This window comes from Benincasa hispida, chromosome 9, assembly GCF_027475165.1.
Source record: "Benincasa hispida cultivar pf3 chromosome 9, pf3_genome.v1.1, whole genome shotgun sequence".
In the NCBI taxonomy this organism is placed as follows: Eukaryota; Viridiplantae; Streptophyta; class Magnoliopsida; order Cucurbitales; family Cucurbitaceae; genus Benincasa; species Benincasa hispida.
The window spans coordinates 66,114,583-66,130,235 of NC_143486.1; the positions used below are offsets into that span (position 1 = coordinate 66,114,583).

The 15,653-nt window shown below is 31.4% G+C and overlaps 1 protein-coding gene across 11 annotated transcripts; it reads right to left on the bottom strand.

Annotated features, from left to right (window-relative positions):
* Positions 1-1,776: 1,776 nt before the first annotated feature.
* On the bottom strand, positions 1,777-7,098 carry LOC120085406 (uncharacterized). 11 transcript variants are annotated; one of them, XR_016531924.1, is made up of 7 exons: positions 6,792-7,098; positions 5,998-6,045; positions 5,840-5,902; positions 5,707-5,749; positions 5,543-5,617; positions 2,224-2,318; positions 1,777-2,048 (listed from the first exon to the last, which is right to left on the bottom strand). XR_016531924.1 is itself a non-coding variant. In XM_039041361.2 (7 exons), the coding sequence occupies exons 1-7, from the start codon at positions 6,803-6,805 to the stop codon at positions 2,038-2,040; spliced, it is 354 nt and encodes a 117-aa protein (XP_038897289.1). In that variant the 5' UTR covers positions 6,806-7,098; the 3' UTR covers positions 1,777-2,037. The 11 variants fall into 11 exon arrangements, 6 of the variants coding, with proteins under 6 accessions (XP_038897289.1, XP_038897292.1, XP_038897291.1 ...); XM_039041361.2 differs by having other exon boundaries at positions 5,707-5,754; XM_039041364.2 differs by lacking the exon at positions 5,840-5,902 and having other exon boundaries at positions 5,707-5,754.
* Positions 7,099-15,653: the final 8,555 nt, after the last annotated feature.

Here is a 15,653-nt window from a genome sequence, read left to right on the forward strand (position 1 = left end):
TAGCCAATTAATTTTGAGATTGAACTTCATTTTAGCTAATATGAACTTTTAATATTTTCAATAATTATGTGTGGATAGGTCATCAACATTACAAATTTCAAATATTTCTAAATTTTTAATTTTATATTTAATAGATCTTACACCGAAAGAATACTTAAATTTTAAGTCTCATAAGTCAATGATAAATGGACTAAAACTGATAATTTAATTAAGTAATAAAATATAAAATTATAGTAAAAAAAATAATTTTTTAGACATATTAGAAATAAAGATAAGTTATCTTTATAATTTGCTCGATGTTAAAGTTTAAGCAAGATTAACGTTTTCAAAATTTTAATTCTAGTATAATATGAGGTGACGATTTTAAAATTTCGACAACTAAATTCTGCCTACGATAAAGATGATTGTAACGAGATATCAAGAAAGTGTCTAATAAACTTAGGTTACCTTGTAATTTACTGTTTTGAGACACTGTTTTTTTTTAATATTTTTTTAATTATTATTTTTATACAAAAGATCCATTTTCAGTTCTCTAGTTGATTAATGATCCGTCTCAAAAAACAAATACACTCTAACCTTTTGCTTATGTCAAAGTGCAATACCGCCTTTTATATAATCGCATTAGAGATGACTATATCTATTGTAGTCCTAATACAATGGCCTTGTGTCTATGGTGATATTCATTTTTCTCCACTCTACAATAAAATTCATGACGAAAGCATAACAAAATGTAAGAAACATAAAGATCGTAAATGATATTGGTCATCACGTTAAGGCTATAATAGATATGACTATCTCTAACATGATACTGTATAAAATGCGATAATTCGATTTGACGTAAGTTGAATTTAGATTTTATTTGTTTTTAGAAGGCAGATCATTAATCATTTGGAGACTGAAAATGAGTCATCTGTACAATAATATTTATCAACTTAAAGACTTTACTCTATAATAAAGAACAAGGACAATATTTTGGGTGCCATCGCTTTTGTTTGGACCTTCACCCCCTTGACAGCAAATTAAGGCAAGCAATGGTTCTTAAGATGTACATGTCGTATTTATCGTTTATTAGGAAATGGGTTAACAATATATATGACCTTAATGAATACCCTCTATTTCATTTATGCCCAACTTTTCCATTATTTATAAGAATGTTTAAGTAAGTTTTTTAATTACACAAATTTTCAGTACTACAAAACTGGGTTTTAATGTTGGTCTGAAGTTGATATTATAGGGGTACAATGTTGGTTTGTTGGTTTAAAACTGACATTATAGGGGTACAATGTCGGTTGAAAACCGACATCGAAGATCATGTTATAAAAGGTCTTTAATGTCGGTTTTAAACTGATATTATAGATGACCAGATTTCAGTGTCAGTTATCTTCAATGTTAGTTTTCAACCGACATTGAATACAATTTTCAATGTCAGTTGAATATTATCTTCAATATCGGTTTTTCACCTACTTTTTGTTATTAATTATCCAATATCAAATGTCTGTCATCTTTTTGTTATTGATATATATATATATATATATATATATATATATATATATATATATATATATATATATATATATATATTTTGCTTACGCACATGCAAATCAATAATATCTTTTTTTTTTAATTAGAAACAATAATATTTCTCTTTTACCTATATATGCACGAAATAAAATCTAATTATCTACTTTGAAGGGTCAAATAGATACATCTACAAAAACAGAACAAAACAAAAATAATCACGCAATTGAATTTAGTCATACTAAAGTTATAGGTTGAATTCTTTAAAAAAAAACCATGTACAAAATAACAAAAGTAATATATTCTATGTACAATTATTACTAAAGAACAAAAAAAGTAGAGAGGAAAAGTTCACATATTGAATTATGGTTAACTTGGCAAAGCTTGAAAACTTGAATAATGAACTTAGAGATTGATTCTTCCCTTGCCAAAATTTTAGAATGATCACTCAACGGTTTGACACTTCCATCTGATGCTATAACATCAAATCCAGATTAAGCTTTTGCAACAGTAGGTACATCAACAGGATCCTTCAATTAAGATGCTATAACATTAGATTCATATAAAACTTTTGCAGCAGTAGGTACTATTAGAGTTAGAAACATGCAAGCGGAAGCAAATAAGATCTTAAGCATTCTTATTTCATTAATTTAAGAATTAAGCATGCATGTTCAAAGATAAAAAAACAGAGACTGAAAAGCAAACCTTGATGTAGCTCAAAATTGAAGTTGTCCTTTCCTTGTTTTTGATCACGAACACTTTGTGGACCACCGTTAAAGTCTTTCCCGTTATTCGCCGACCTTAAAATGGATTGTGGGATCTAAATTCATGATGGATTTTGAGAGAAAAAAAGATTGGGAGGGTTTTTGGTGTAAAAGAATTTGGGAGAAAATTCAGCTTCATAAGCCTTTCATTAAACTTCAATTCTCAGCAAATCATCTTCTATTTAAAGAAGAGATCATACAAAATCAAACTCATCGGCAATTGATACCAAATTGGCACCAAATTGAGCACTATTGTAATGTGATTTGAGGTGTTAAGGAAAAAATTTGGGTAAATCCACTGACACCTAATTTTTGAATTACCAAAAATTCAAAAATCAAATAATTCATTTTAAATAAAATAAATTTTAAATCAAATTAATTCTAATAATTAATTTTAATTAATTTGACAATTTAATTAATAATAATTTAATACCACTATTAAATTACAAAATTAATTTTAAATAATCTAAATAATTATATTAATTTAATATGAAATATTAAAATTAATAAATAATACTTATCTCGATCATGAATCCCTATTCATGTGTGCAATATTTAAATCATATTTAAATATTTCCAACTCTCCAATATTTGTTTAATTCATAATTAGACAATAAAATGTTAAGTATAGCCAATATATTTAACGATTATTCATTAAGCCGAATTTGAACCATTCAAATTCTCTCATCACACTGTTCTAAGATTTAGTCCGATATGAGCTAGCAGAGGGACCTAATGGACTTACAGATCATGAGCTCTAACAATCTGAGATTAATCGGCCAAACTTTTTAACCTAGCTAACCAACATTTGTGAACTACCCAGACACTCAACTAAAACCCTGCACTCTCCTCACTATAGATATATTTTTGTTCACTCGATATAAACCATGATTAGTAAGTCAATCCTTCACAGGTTGTTTGTAATTACAGTTGGGTCAAAATTACTATTTTACCCCTGTAATTACATCTTGTTCCTTAAGTCCTACTGACCCTCTAATGAATAATTGGTTTGTGGTCCAACCACCAAATTAAGTCCCTCTCACGCCAATGAGAGGGTGGGAGCCCCTTGTTCAAGATCCGAATTCAACACTTAAGAGAACAACCTATCTACTATCCCTAGAATTGGGCAGGAGACAATTCCATCTAGCGGGACTATGTCCCCAACTATCTATTGGATCTTATCCCTAAAATGAGGGGCTTATTGAGTCAACGATCTTGGGCCGGTAGCTCAGGATTGAGATTGAGTTACTTAAATCATCGTATTGAAATAGTCAGTCTTAACAGTAAACGACGTTACATTATAAAGTAAAAGTGACTATTTCGTGGTCCGATCTTATGAAAATTCATTGCATAGGATGCCTTCACTTGCATGTCTCCAAATGAACAATATAGGATCACATCATTTGTATTAAGAGTTACATCCATAGTATCCCCAAGATAAGGTACCCAGCCTAATCCCTATATTATAGACCATTTTGACTATTTACTTGAATTTGATCCACTTTTATGTCTCCATATATAGTTCAAGTATCCATGCTATAGCCGGGGTTCTTAGTTTATTGGATTTATGGTTTTTTAAATGCAATTCACATATTCAATAACATTTTTATTGAATAAATCTCAATAATAACTTTATTGTAAAATAGAATATGTTCATTGTTTACAAACCACGAGTTTTAGGATATAAAATCCAACAGATACATCGATCCTTCAATTGTGCTCGAAGGAGAGTTAAATCCTTACTAACAGAGTGCGCCTCCTACAGCATAATGCTTTTATATATCACATACTCTAATCATGAAAGGGTAATAGCATGACATGGAAAATAGATTTTTTGCAGAAGCGATATAGTTCAGTACAATCATTAGCATTGACAGAACTCCAAATAAGTAATAACGAATCTCAAGTAACTTAAGATCATCAAAAGATCCAGTTATTATTAAGTTTATGTCCATTGGTTGTTCTACCTAAAAGGTTCCAACAAAGATGGATTTTGAATCTGATAGACAATTGACAAAGATGAAATACACTTCACTAAACCATGGCCATTTGTGAAAAAGGAATTACAAAATACTCCAAAAACTACTTACGAATATATCTGATACATGCTTACAATATTAATCATGTTGCTTCTATCAACATACCCAAATGGTGAAAAATAGTACATTGCTTACAATATTAAATTTTAAATTTTAGGCTTATCAACAATAGTATTGAACTATCATGAAAATAGGATATATGGAGTTACCAAGATAAATTAATGTTAACTTCAGAAACAAACAAAAGAGAACAATTTCTAATGTTTCCAAACAACATTCTGTTTTCAAACTAAATATTATTATTAATGTAACTGGTTCTTGCACCAAACATTTGCTACATAAACACCCCTCCCCTACAAATAAATAATCACAATGGTTATGAACTACAATGAGATGAAGTGCTTATTAGCTTCAAATAGAAATTCTGGATTTGACATGGTGAAGCCTCGACACTTTTATACAAACTTCTCATTAGAAGAATATAGAAGTTTGATTTTACCATGTAGGCACCTTGCAAGAACATCATTGTTCACAAACAATGAAGTGAGCCAATTATAATCACAAACTTTGAGTTCAATATCTAGGAAACCATCCACCTTGTAATGGTTAACACCATAATAACGACATACATAAATCTCATTTGCTTGGTTCTCATTAAACATCATACATAAATCTCTGGCAAAAAAAAGGCATGTCATATGCATTACCAAAATATACTCTCGTTCTCATTAAACTGTTTCTTGGCTAAAGAACCATTTTGTTAAATTATAAGTTAGGAATGGTACCTAAGCTGCCACTGTAAGCACAATAAAAAGAAACAAGGAAATAGCAAATGTCAAGAAAAAACAATTCTCTGAATGTTTTCGAAATAGTATTTATTTTTCTTAGAATGGTAGTGATAATGGAGATAATAATGGTGGAGAGTTCACTGAAGTCAATAATAAAGAAATTCCACTGGACCTGCGTGTAGTAGAAATATAATAATCACTCCATCTGTCCTCCATACAGGTACATTTCAAACTTTCGTAATTAAATTCGCTACTAAGTAAAACAAGACTCCATTCAACAAAATTTGATAGTCCCCATCAAAAAATTAAAGGGGGAAATTCCAAAAAAAATCAAAACAAGTAAACTACTAGCTAATTCTTATTTTTCAAAAGATTGTTGAACAATTCGTGAATTGCAACATATGAATGTTGGGAAAGGAATGGAAATACTGACCAATTTCTTTCTCTATCAACTTGATCAAATTCAAGACCCTTGTCCATCATCACCATACACTTCATTAAGACACTCCTAAAATAATAAATTCATGTTCCAAGGTTAGAACTTAGTTTAAAACCTTAATCGAAAACTCGAATACTATGCAAAATGAATAATCTTACCTACAACGACCTTGAACCCCAATCAGAAAACTTCGAATCAAGCCTAAACTACAAACAAAACATATACAAGAGTTAAAAGCTAATTTACAGCATCTAAATTTAATTGAGATAACTTTAAATGGAGTTATTCAACCTAAAACTCATCAAAAGAGGCTTGGGCTTTTGTTGTTCGAACGATTCCGAATCTATTTTGGAACTACGAATACAAGCTTCCAAGCATTAGAGACAAATCTAAAGGACTTTAAGCTAGTTCGAAAAGAAATTTAGAGTCATTAACCCGCTGAAACTTACCCAAAAAAACCTGAAGCCTTGCCGACTGGTGTCCAATTAGACATAATCCTACATATTTGGAATCGTTAAGCACAGTCAACATACAATTTTTAGAAGCAGGCATTTGGAGGAAATGTGAAATAAAAGGAAAATAAAAATACATAAGGGAAGTAAAACAAGTATTTATAAACCTTTAGAAAGTCAATCCAAACGGGTCAACAATTTGGTAGCTCTAACTTAATCCATGCATTATTGTCCACTTTGTCATAGAGAAACAGACATTAAAATAATTTAAGGAAATATTATATCGATGACCAAATTTTATCCTGGTAAAAAAAAAGGTGCTTTGAGAAATAAACAAAACTCAAAACCAAACATCAGAAAAAAGAAGAATTAAAACACAATGCTAGTTGCACTTGCACCCAACACACATACACAAAAGAAGGCAACCAAGAATTAGAAAAGAACTTCATAAAGATGGCATAAATAAAAAGAATAGCCCAATCCATATAAATTTAAAACATAAGGATGTGCACTCTCTAAAACTTCCAAGTCAGAAACAAAATGATAAACAAAGCTATATTAAGATCAAAAGTTGTAATATGGAAAAATAGAGGGAAAAGAAAAGTTCCAAAAGCTAAATGGACCATTTAAAAGGAAAACCATCGAAAGTTTTCATAGCGGAAAGCGGGGATCGTCCCAATTTCGTTATTTTACAGAATTTACAGAATTGCAGAATAAAGAAGAGAAGGATTATGCATTAAGAATAAAAATTGCAGCATGCTTTTAAGAGAAAGGAGAAGAAAAAACTTTACCTTTGAAGAACCATTTTCTTCACGTAATCCTACGAACAAAGTCGTGAACGGATCTCCCAAATGCAAATCCCAATTGGGATACCACCAAAGTAAAGCCTCCCGTATTCTCCTTAGGGTTTGAGAATTTGCAAAAAGTGTGGATTTTGCCTTAGATTTGGTAGAGGGAAAGAGAGGATTGAGAGAGGGAAGAGAAGAACCTTTCTTCCCTATATTCTTTTGGCAGAGAGTTTTTTAGAGAACCAATGTGTGATCCACTTTCTGTGGGAGAAGACAACCCCAACTCTCTGCACGTAAAAAGATGAGGAAAAAAAATAGGGGGAGAGAGTTATTTAATTAAATTAATAATAATATATAATAACTATTTTATTATATATATGTATACTATATGTTATATCAAATATAACATACAATCTATAGTATTATATTATATCGAACACAATATAACCTATAACTTTATTTTCTCTCATTAATGCATGACATATAATATAAATTATATTTATATTGAATTCAATTATGAATCTCATCCATATAATTAGTATTTGAATTATATTCAAATATTTAATTCCTTTCAACTTAATTATGATATTTGATATAAATTAATTTAATTATATGAATCTCATTCACATAATTAGTATTTGAATCTTATTCAAATTTGTCTCAAATACTTTATACTACAATATATCAAATATATTATATTAATTATATCACATATAAATAATTTAATTAATGATATCGTATATAATTAATTTTCTCAATTAATTTGAACACTTCAAATTAATCCAAAAATAATTCTCAATTAACTCCATGTTGAGCTATTGAGGGGACTTTATGGACTTATAGATGGAAGCTCCAATGGTATTTGGATAATTAATTAAACTCTTTAATTAAATTACTAAAATTTCCACTAACTATGAGTCATTCTACTAAAGACCGAGAGCTGCACTCTTCGCACTACATATATATTTCTTTGCCCATTAGATATAACCAATCAACAACGCGATTGTTGGGTTTTATGTCTTAAAACTCGTGGTTTGTAAACAATAAACTCATTCTATAAATCAATAAAGTTGTTATTAAAGTTTGATTCAATAAAGTTGTATTGAATATATGAATTACTTATTTCATTTTAGAAATAAATCCAATAAATTAGAAGATCCATAATTATTACATGAGTACTTGAACTTATGTGGAGATATAAGAGTAGATCAAGTTCGAGTAAATAGTCTAAATGATCTATACTATATGAATAAGGCTAGGTGCTTTACTCTAGTAACACTATCGGATGCGACCCACACTATAGTTGTTACAAAGAGTTGTAAAGTGCTACAGACGAAGTGATCCTGATTCGTACATGTAGTGACATGGGGAGTGAGGGCGTCCTGTGCAATGAGTTTGCACAAGATCGAACCAAGAAATAAGTCACTCTTACTTTATAACGTTGTTTACTGTTAAAGACTGACTATTTCAATTCGATGACCTAGGTAACTTGACCTTAATCCTGAGTTAACTATGAACTCCTATTTATTCAAAATTATCCTTATATTTGCATAGGTGAGGGTTGGCTCAACAACGCCAGCTCAATAAGCCTCCCATTTCAGGGGTAAGATCGGGTAGATAGCTGGGGATATAGGGTGCAAGATGGAATTCATTCCTACCCACTCTCAAGGATAGTAGAGAGGTTGTTTCCTTTAGTGCTGACTCCAAGTCTTGAACAAGGATCCCACCCTCTCATTAGCCCAAGAGGGACTTGGTTTGGTGATCAGATCACAAACTAATTGTTCATTAGAGGCTCAGTGAGACTTAAAGAACAAGAAGTAATCTCGAGGGTAAAACAACCATTTGACCCAGCCGTTATTATGAATAACCTGTGAATGGTTAACTTACAAATCATGGTTATATCGAGTGGACACAATATATCTACAGTGAGGGGAGTGTAACTACGGGCTTTAGTGGAGTAATCTGGTAGTTAACGAATGGGGTTAATTCAATATAAAGAGTTTAGCCAATTAATCTCGGATTGTTGGAGCCCATGAACTATAGGTCCATTAGGTCCCTCTACTAGCTCACAAACGGATTAGACTTAGCGTAGCATGATAAGTTGATTTGAAACATTCAAATTAGAATTAAGGGAATCGTAATTATATGTGATATAATTACACGTTTAATTTTGGAATTAAACAAAATTGGAGAATCGATTAATATTTAAATATGATTTAAATATTAAATTCATGAATAGGGATTCATGATAGTAGAATTGGTGATAATTAATGTAATATTTGATACTAAATTAATAGAATGAATTAAATTGTTTAATTAATTATTAATTTTATTAGAAAAATTAATTTTGAATTAATTTTTTTATAAAATTAATACAATTCCAATTTTATTTATTGAATTAAAAACTGAAAAATCTTTTTTAATTTTTGAAAATAGTTTTCAAAATGGAAATAAGAAGAAAAGAAAAAAAATATTTGAAAAGTGGAGAAAATCCCGAAGTGGGATTTTCCCATTTTTAAGCAAGTTAGTTACTCACATTCCACTTTGAAATTACAGCTCAAAATCAAAGCTTGAGTTGTCATTCATGTATGAAATCTTTTGCATGAAAGTCGTGCAATAAATAAACTCATTTTTGTTGGAAATGATGATGCAACAGTTGCAAAATTTGCTGAAAAGTGCGTTGAAGAATAGTTCTTCAAAAGGTTGACAAACCACTCATTCTCCTCCAATTTCCCTAATTCAAGCTTGTTTTGAGTTCCATAACTCAATCTAATACTTCAAGAGAATAGTAAAGAAGACTTTGTGATGGTTTGCATTCAAAGAAAGAAAGGATTACAGCTGGAAATCGCGATTCAAGAGGTACTTCAAAGGTCAGTGTTGAAACTCTCTTTTAGTTCATGAGCATGCTGAATTTGAAGTCAAATTAATGAATTAGAATGCTTAATGATCTTGTTTTTCTTCCGTTGCATGCTTCCTTATTCCAACAATTGGTATCAGAGCATAATTTAAGCATTCAATTCAATTTAGTTTTGGCTTGGTTGGTGTTTTTCATAAGTTGTATGAAAATAATGAACTGATATGGTTTTTCTGAGTTTTGGTATTGTTTTCTCTTCAATTATGTTGTAATTTTTTAATTGGTTTTTCTTAGTGTGTGTTTAAGTGTCTGTAATTCGTTTGGAGTCATTAGAGTTACAATTAGGATGTAATTGAAGAAAAAAGTAAAGAAGGTCGAGCAGTAGGAACTGGGCAGCCACTGCCCAATACTCGATGCTCGATGCCCCATACTCGATGGTTTTTTGTGAAAAACTCGATGCATGATGCCATACTCGATGAACAACTCGATGGTATTTTGTGAAATACTCAATGCACGATGCCATACTAGATGGTACTCGATACTCATACTCGATGGTATTTTGTGAAATACTCGATGTATGATGCCATACTCGATGGTACTCGATGCTCATACTCAATGGTATTTAGTAAAATACTCGATGCACGATGGCAAACTCGTTGCTTGAGGGCATACTCGACGCTTGATGCCATACTCGATGGTACTCAATGCTTGATGCCATACTTGATGATACTCGATGGTTTGTGCCCGGTTCAGCACAGTTTTGAGCATTGGAGGTCCGGTTTGAGAGGTTTAGGTCCGTTTCAAGGTGGTTCGACCGATCCAAAAGTGTTTTGGAGCCGATTTTTGCTGATTTTTGTAATAATTAGGCCTTTGCTTGCTTGAAAATGCCAACACTAAAACCATATCAGTTTGTGTTTAATTATTTATGCATGTGATGTATGTTATAATTAAATAAATCTTGTATGTGCATAAAGTATGTTATGTAGATTTAAAATCCCACCATAGGAAGCATGTTACATGCCTTGAAAGTATGTTATAAAGTGTTATAATATATAGTATGCATGTATATGGTTTCAAATGTTTTAATATAAATGTTATATTAAATGTTGAATGCCTTTGATGTATGTTATGGATATTTAGCATGTCTAAAATTTTGTAGGTTGTTATAAAATTGGGCATTTAAAATCCATAACAAATATAAGTTGCATGCTCACGTAGGTTAACCACCTGTTTTAATAGTTAAAATAGGTCGAAATCTTGTAAAATATGGTTACAAACTCAACCGATATATAATCTTGTCTAAGGCTGGGGGTTCTTAAGTTGACGATCTACAGAACACCTCCTACCTGGGGATTATAGCCGAATAATTGAGTGTTGTTAACCAGTTTTATGAGCAATATGTGAGTGGTATGAAGTTTTAAAACTGGTTTATCACCTAAACATCGTAGGTTAAATCCAAATATAAACGTTATATTTGGATAAATACCTAGACTTATTTTTTAATAACTCAATGCTAACATTTGCAAAGGACGTTTTATTAAATACTTCAAACTCATCCATTCTCAATAGTCAAAATTAGTTTGAAGAAGAAAAAGAAAATGGGTGTTTAGAAACAAAAAAAGACATGAAATAGAAGAGCTTTATGTTAACGAAGATTGCGATAAGAAGATTGTTTACCCATGTGATGGATCTCATCTCTCCCTTTGTAGAAGAAAAGGAAAAGTTAGTGACAATCATATAGCAAGCTTCAACTTGACAACAAATGAAGACGACTAAATCAAAGCATATTTCACAGAAAATGGAGTCATAAAAAGAACGAAAAATGTAGAACAAGGAAGAAGTAAAAGAAATGGATATGATTTAAAAGAGAGAGAAGAGATTGAGATCGGAGAGAGAAATGAACCATCAACAGCGGAGACAAAGGGTTGGGTGTGACTAAGACGAGCGACGCTGTTGGATTGGCATGGACGGATGACAGCCGATGACTCTAATCGATGACGAAACGAGTGACGTGTTGAACCAGTGTGGACGGACATGGGTGATCAGCAGCTAGCAGAATGCAACTGACGACGAGATTTGATAGTTAGCGACGAATGCAGGATCGACAGTGTGGGTTTCTTACTGGTGGTGCGACTTATGCAGACGGAGGTAAGAGACGAGAGAGATCAAAATGAAAATGCACCATCTCTTTTTCCTTCTTATTTTGTAACCTTAATTTGACTAAAAATGAAGATTGAGAGGGAAATGGAAATAGAGGAGGGAGGGAACAAAAAACTAAGATTAAAAAATTATTTGGGCTTCAAAGGAGAGGGTCATCTACAATGTCAATTTTAAACCGACATTATAGATATGCCTACAATGTCGGTTTCAAACCGACATTAAAGATCCATTTTTTATTTTTTAAAAAAACCAAGATTATACATTCGTTTTTAGTTTTTTCAACCGACATGAAAGCCCAGATTGCTTGTAATGATTAGGGCCCATTATCTTTATGTCCTCAACCGACAATCAGTTACACGTATTTAAAAAAAAAAAAAAAAAAAAAAAAAAAACTCAAAGGTCTCTTGATTTCACATGCAATCTTTAAGAAAAAACTAACCCTTTTCAAATATTTTAATTAAATCGAAAATCAAACCCACGATCTTCGCCATCTATATTCTCAGATCTTCTCCAAACTCATGGTCTTCTCCATCTTTCTTCTCATATCTCTCCAAATCCACAATCTTCTCCATCTTTCTTCAACGTCCACAACAACGAAGAAAAACATAGGCGATTCATTCCTTCTGATGAAACTTCCGGTACGTTTCCTATTTTTCCTAGCGATTCCCGTCAAATATTTTCAACCATTGTTCATCTATCCTGTATTTCATATATAAAGCATGGTGTATTTTTGGAACTTCGCAGCTTTCTCTAACCTAGAGACATTTAGAGAAAGTTTGAACGTCAATTGCAGTTCCCCACAAGCGCAACGATATCATAGACGAAGAGGATTACCTCTTTGAAGAGGACAGTATCATAGCTACTGCCGCCCAACTCGATGACATTGTAAAACTGTGGTCGATGGGTTGTAAAGCTTAAAAATATAAACCAACGATTTTTGTGATATGTACTTTGATATAAAACTGTGGTTGTTTAAAAGTATGAATATTTATGATATAAATGAGGTTTATGACATATAATCTGAAAATATGGGTTGTGAATGTACAATTTCTAATTATATGGATTGTGAATGTGATATATATTATGACCTATCTGCTTTATAATTCATATTGAGTTAATATGTGATTTAAGTATTGCAGTATAATTGATGTATACTCTTAATTTATATATTGCATTGTCACATGTGATTTATGTATTGTGGTACAATTGATATGTACTGTTTTAAACTCACATATTGCAATGTTATATTCACATATTGCAATCTTAATACGATGTTTTACCGAATATTTCGTTATATAAAAATCTTAGTATATTGTATGTATAGGATACAATTTTTTATACGTCTAATACAATATTCTAAGGTATATTTAAAAATAATCATCTAACGAAACTTTCGTATGAAACAACCATCTATTTTGTTATATTTTAAATATACATTAGAATGGAACTACTATAATGCCAAAAAAAACATATTAACTTGGTGTTTTACAATATATTTCATTATGTAAAACTCTTAGTAGCATATATATGTTAGAATATATCATACCCCTAACACAATATTCTAAGATATATTTTTTTTAAAAAAAAGAACATCTAAAGAGACTTTCGAAAGGAACAACTATCTATTTTAGTATATTACGAATATATTTTCAAATGAAAATATCGTAGTACTAAAAAAGCATTTTGATACAATGTTTTACGGTATATTTCATTGTATAAAAAATCTTAGTATATTGCATACATATGTTAAAATATTTTATATGCCTACCACAATTATCACTAGTACATGTGTGCTACCAATATGTATACATATTGTAACACCCCCGGAGTTTTTTTTTTTTAAAGAATGAACTTTCACGGACGAAAGTTCTTTGAGGAGGGAAGAATGTAACACCCCGCACATTTTTTTAATAAATAATGTAATTTCAGTAACTTTATTATTTGGAATTTCAGTAATTTTTATTAATTAAGGGCATTTTTGGAATTTTGGACTTCAAGTGTAAGTGTGGAAATTTAATTGTTTGAGTGAAATTATTAAAATTAATGGCAGGAATTAATTTTCTTTTGAAACGGAAAGAAATTTAATAGTAAAACGGAAAGTAATTAAATGTAATGGAATTTAATATTATAAAACGGAAAGGAATTAAATGTAATTATATTTATTTCTTTTTTTGTTTTATTATTATTATTATTTTATATAAAAAGTCAAACTCCACCTCCCATCTGTTCGTTTTCTCCTTCCAATGAATAACGACAATGCCCACAATCTCCAACCAATGTCCTCTGACGCCGCAACATACAACTTCAACGGCCACAATGCTTGCGACTTAGATTTGAGTTACCCACTTCTTAATGGCTCCAAATTTCAAACAACAACCAACAAGAATTAAAGTTATTTTGCATGTTTGTTTGATTCAAGGTTCCATTGGGCAAGGAAGGGGTTGAGCTTCTAGTTTCTAGAGTTTGCGATTAGAGGTAAGTAATCTTACTACTGGAACTGTCCACGGGCCAGGCATTAGATGTATGCTAGCATGATAAATGAATGATATGGCAGAATGACAGCATGATGGACTGATAGTATAGTATGACCAATGTATGTTCTGGTATGAGATCTGAAAGATTTATTTATGCACATAGGCACTTGAATGCTAGCATGAGATGGTATGTGATTCCATATGGTTGTATTTAATCTGTTGATGTTGAGAATTGTAAGACTGGTTACAAGGATAATTTTGACTGTTCTGAGATTTAATAGACCGTTTAGATAAGATATATGAACATGTGATAATATGACTGAAGCATGTTAATGTATGAGCATGATTTAGAATTTTATGAAATATATTAAAAGAACGATTGGGCATGACCCTAAATTATGAGTTAAGCGGCACTATTACGGAAATGTCTTAAAGTTAGGTGAAAGTTGGAGCATTTTGTTGATGCACTTATTGATGTGATTTATTATGAAAGTGTGTAAGTTATATGATGTATTATAAAATTTCAAATGTTTGATTGTTACATGAGTTAGTGCATGAAAGTGATGTACTAGAGTGGATCCATTAATACTAGATTAATTACGTATGTTGAGGTTAACTAGCCTAACCTTGATTAGGAGATTTTTTAGAAGATTCATGATTAGGTGAATGTTATATGTAATATGAAGTTAAATGCATTCTCTTTTCCTTTCCAAACTATGTGACTGCATGAAAATGATGCACGTCCAAAGGCGCTAGTACATGAAAGAGATGTATTAGGGGTGGTGTGTATGAAAGTGATACATACCTAGAGGGTTCTGGGGTGTACGAAAGAGGTACATACTCAGTGGGTTATGTGTATACGAAAGAGGTGTATGCCTAACCATGTGTACGAAAGAGGTACGCATCCCTACATTTATAGAGAGGATCTGGGGTGTACGAAAGAGGTACATACTCAGTGGGTTATGTGTATACGAAAGAGGTGTATACATAACTAGATGTATGAAAGAGGTACATACTCAGTAGGTTAGGTGTATACGAAAGAGGTGTATACTTAACCAGGTGTACGAAAGAGGTACACATTCAGTAGGTTATGTGTATACGAAAGAGGTGTATACATAACTAGATGTACGAAAGAGGTACATACTCAGTAGGTTAGGTGTATACTTAACCATGTGTACAAAAGAGGTACATATTAAATGGGTTATGTGTATATGAAAGAGGTGTATGCATAACCATGCGTATGTAAGAGATTGTGTTTCCTTCAGGATTCACCAGAGGTTGTAGGTCATACGGGACTTACTAGAGATAGTGGGTATATTTAACTACAGTAGAATATAACTCAGTTTTTCATGTATGTATGTGTCCCATGAGGACTAG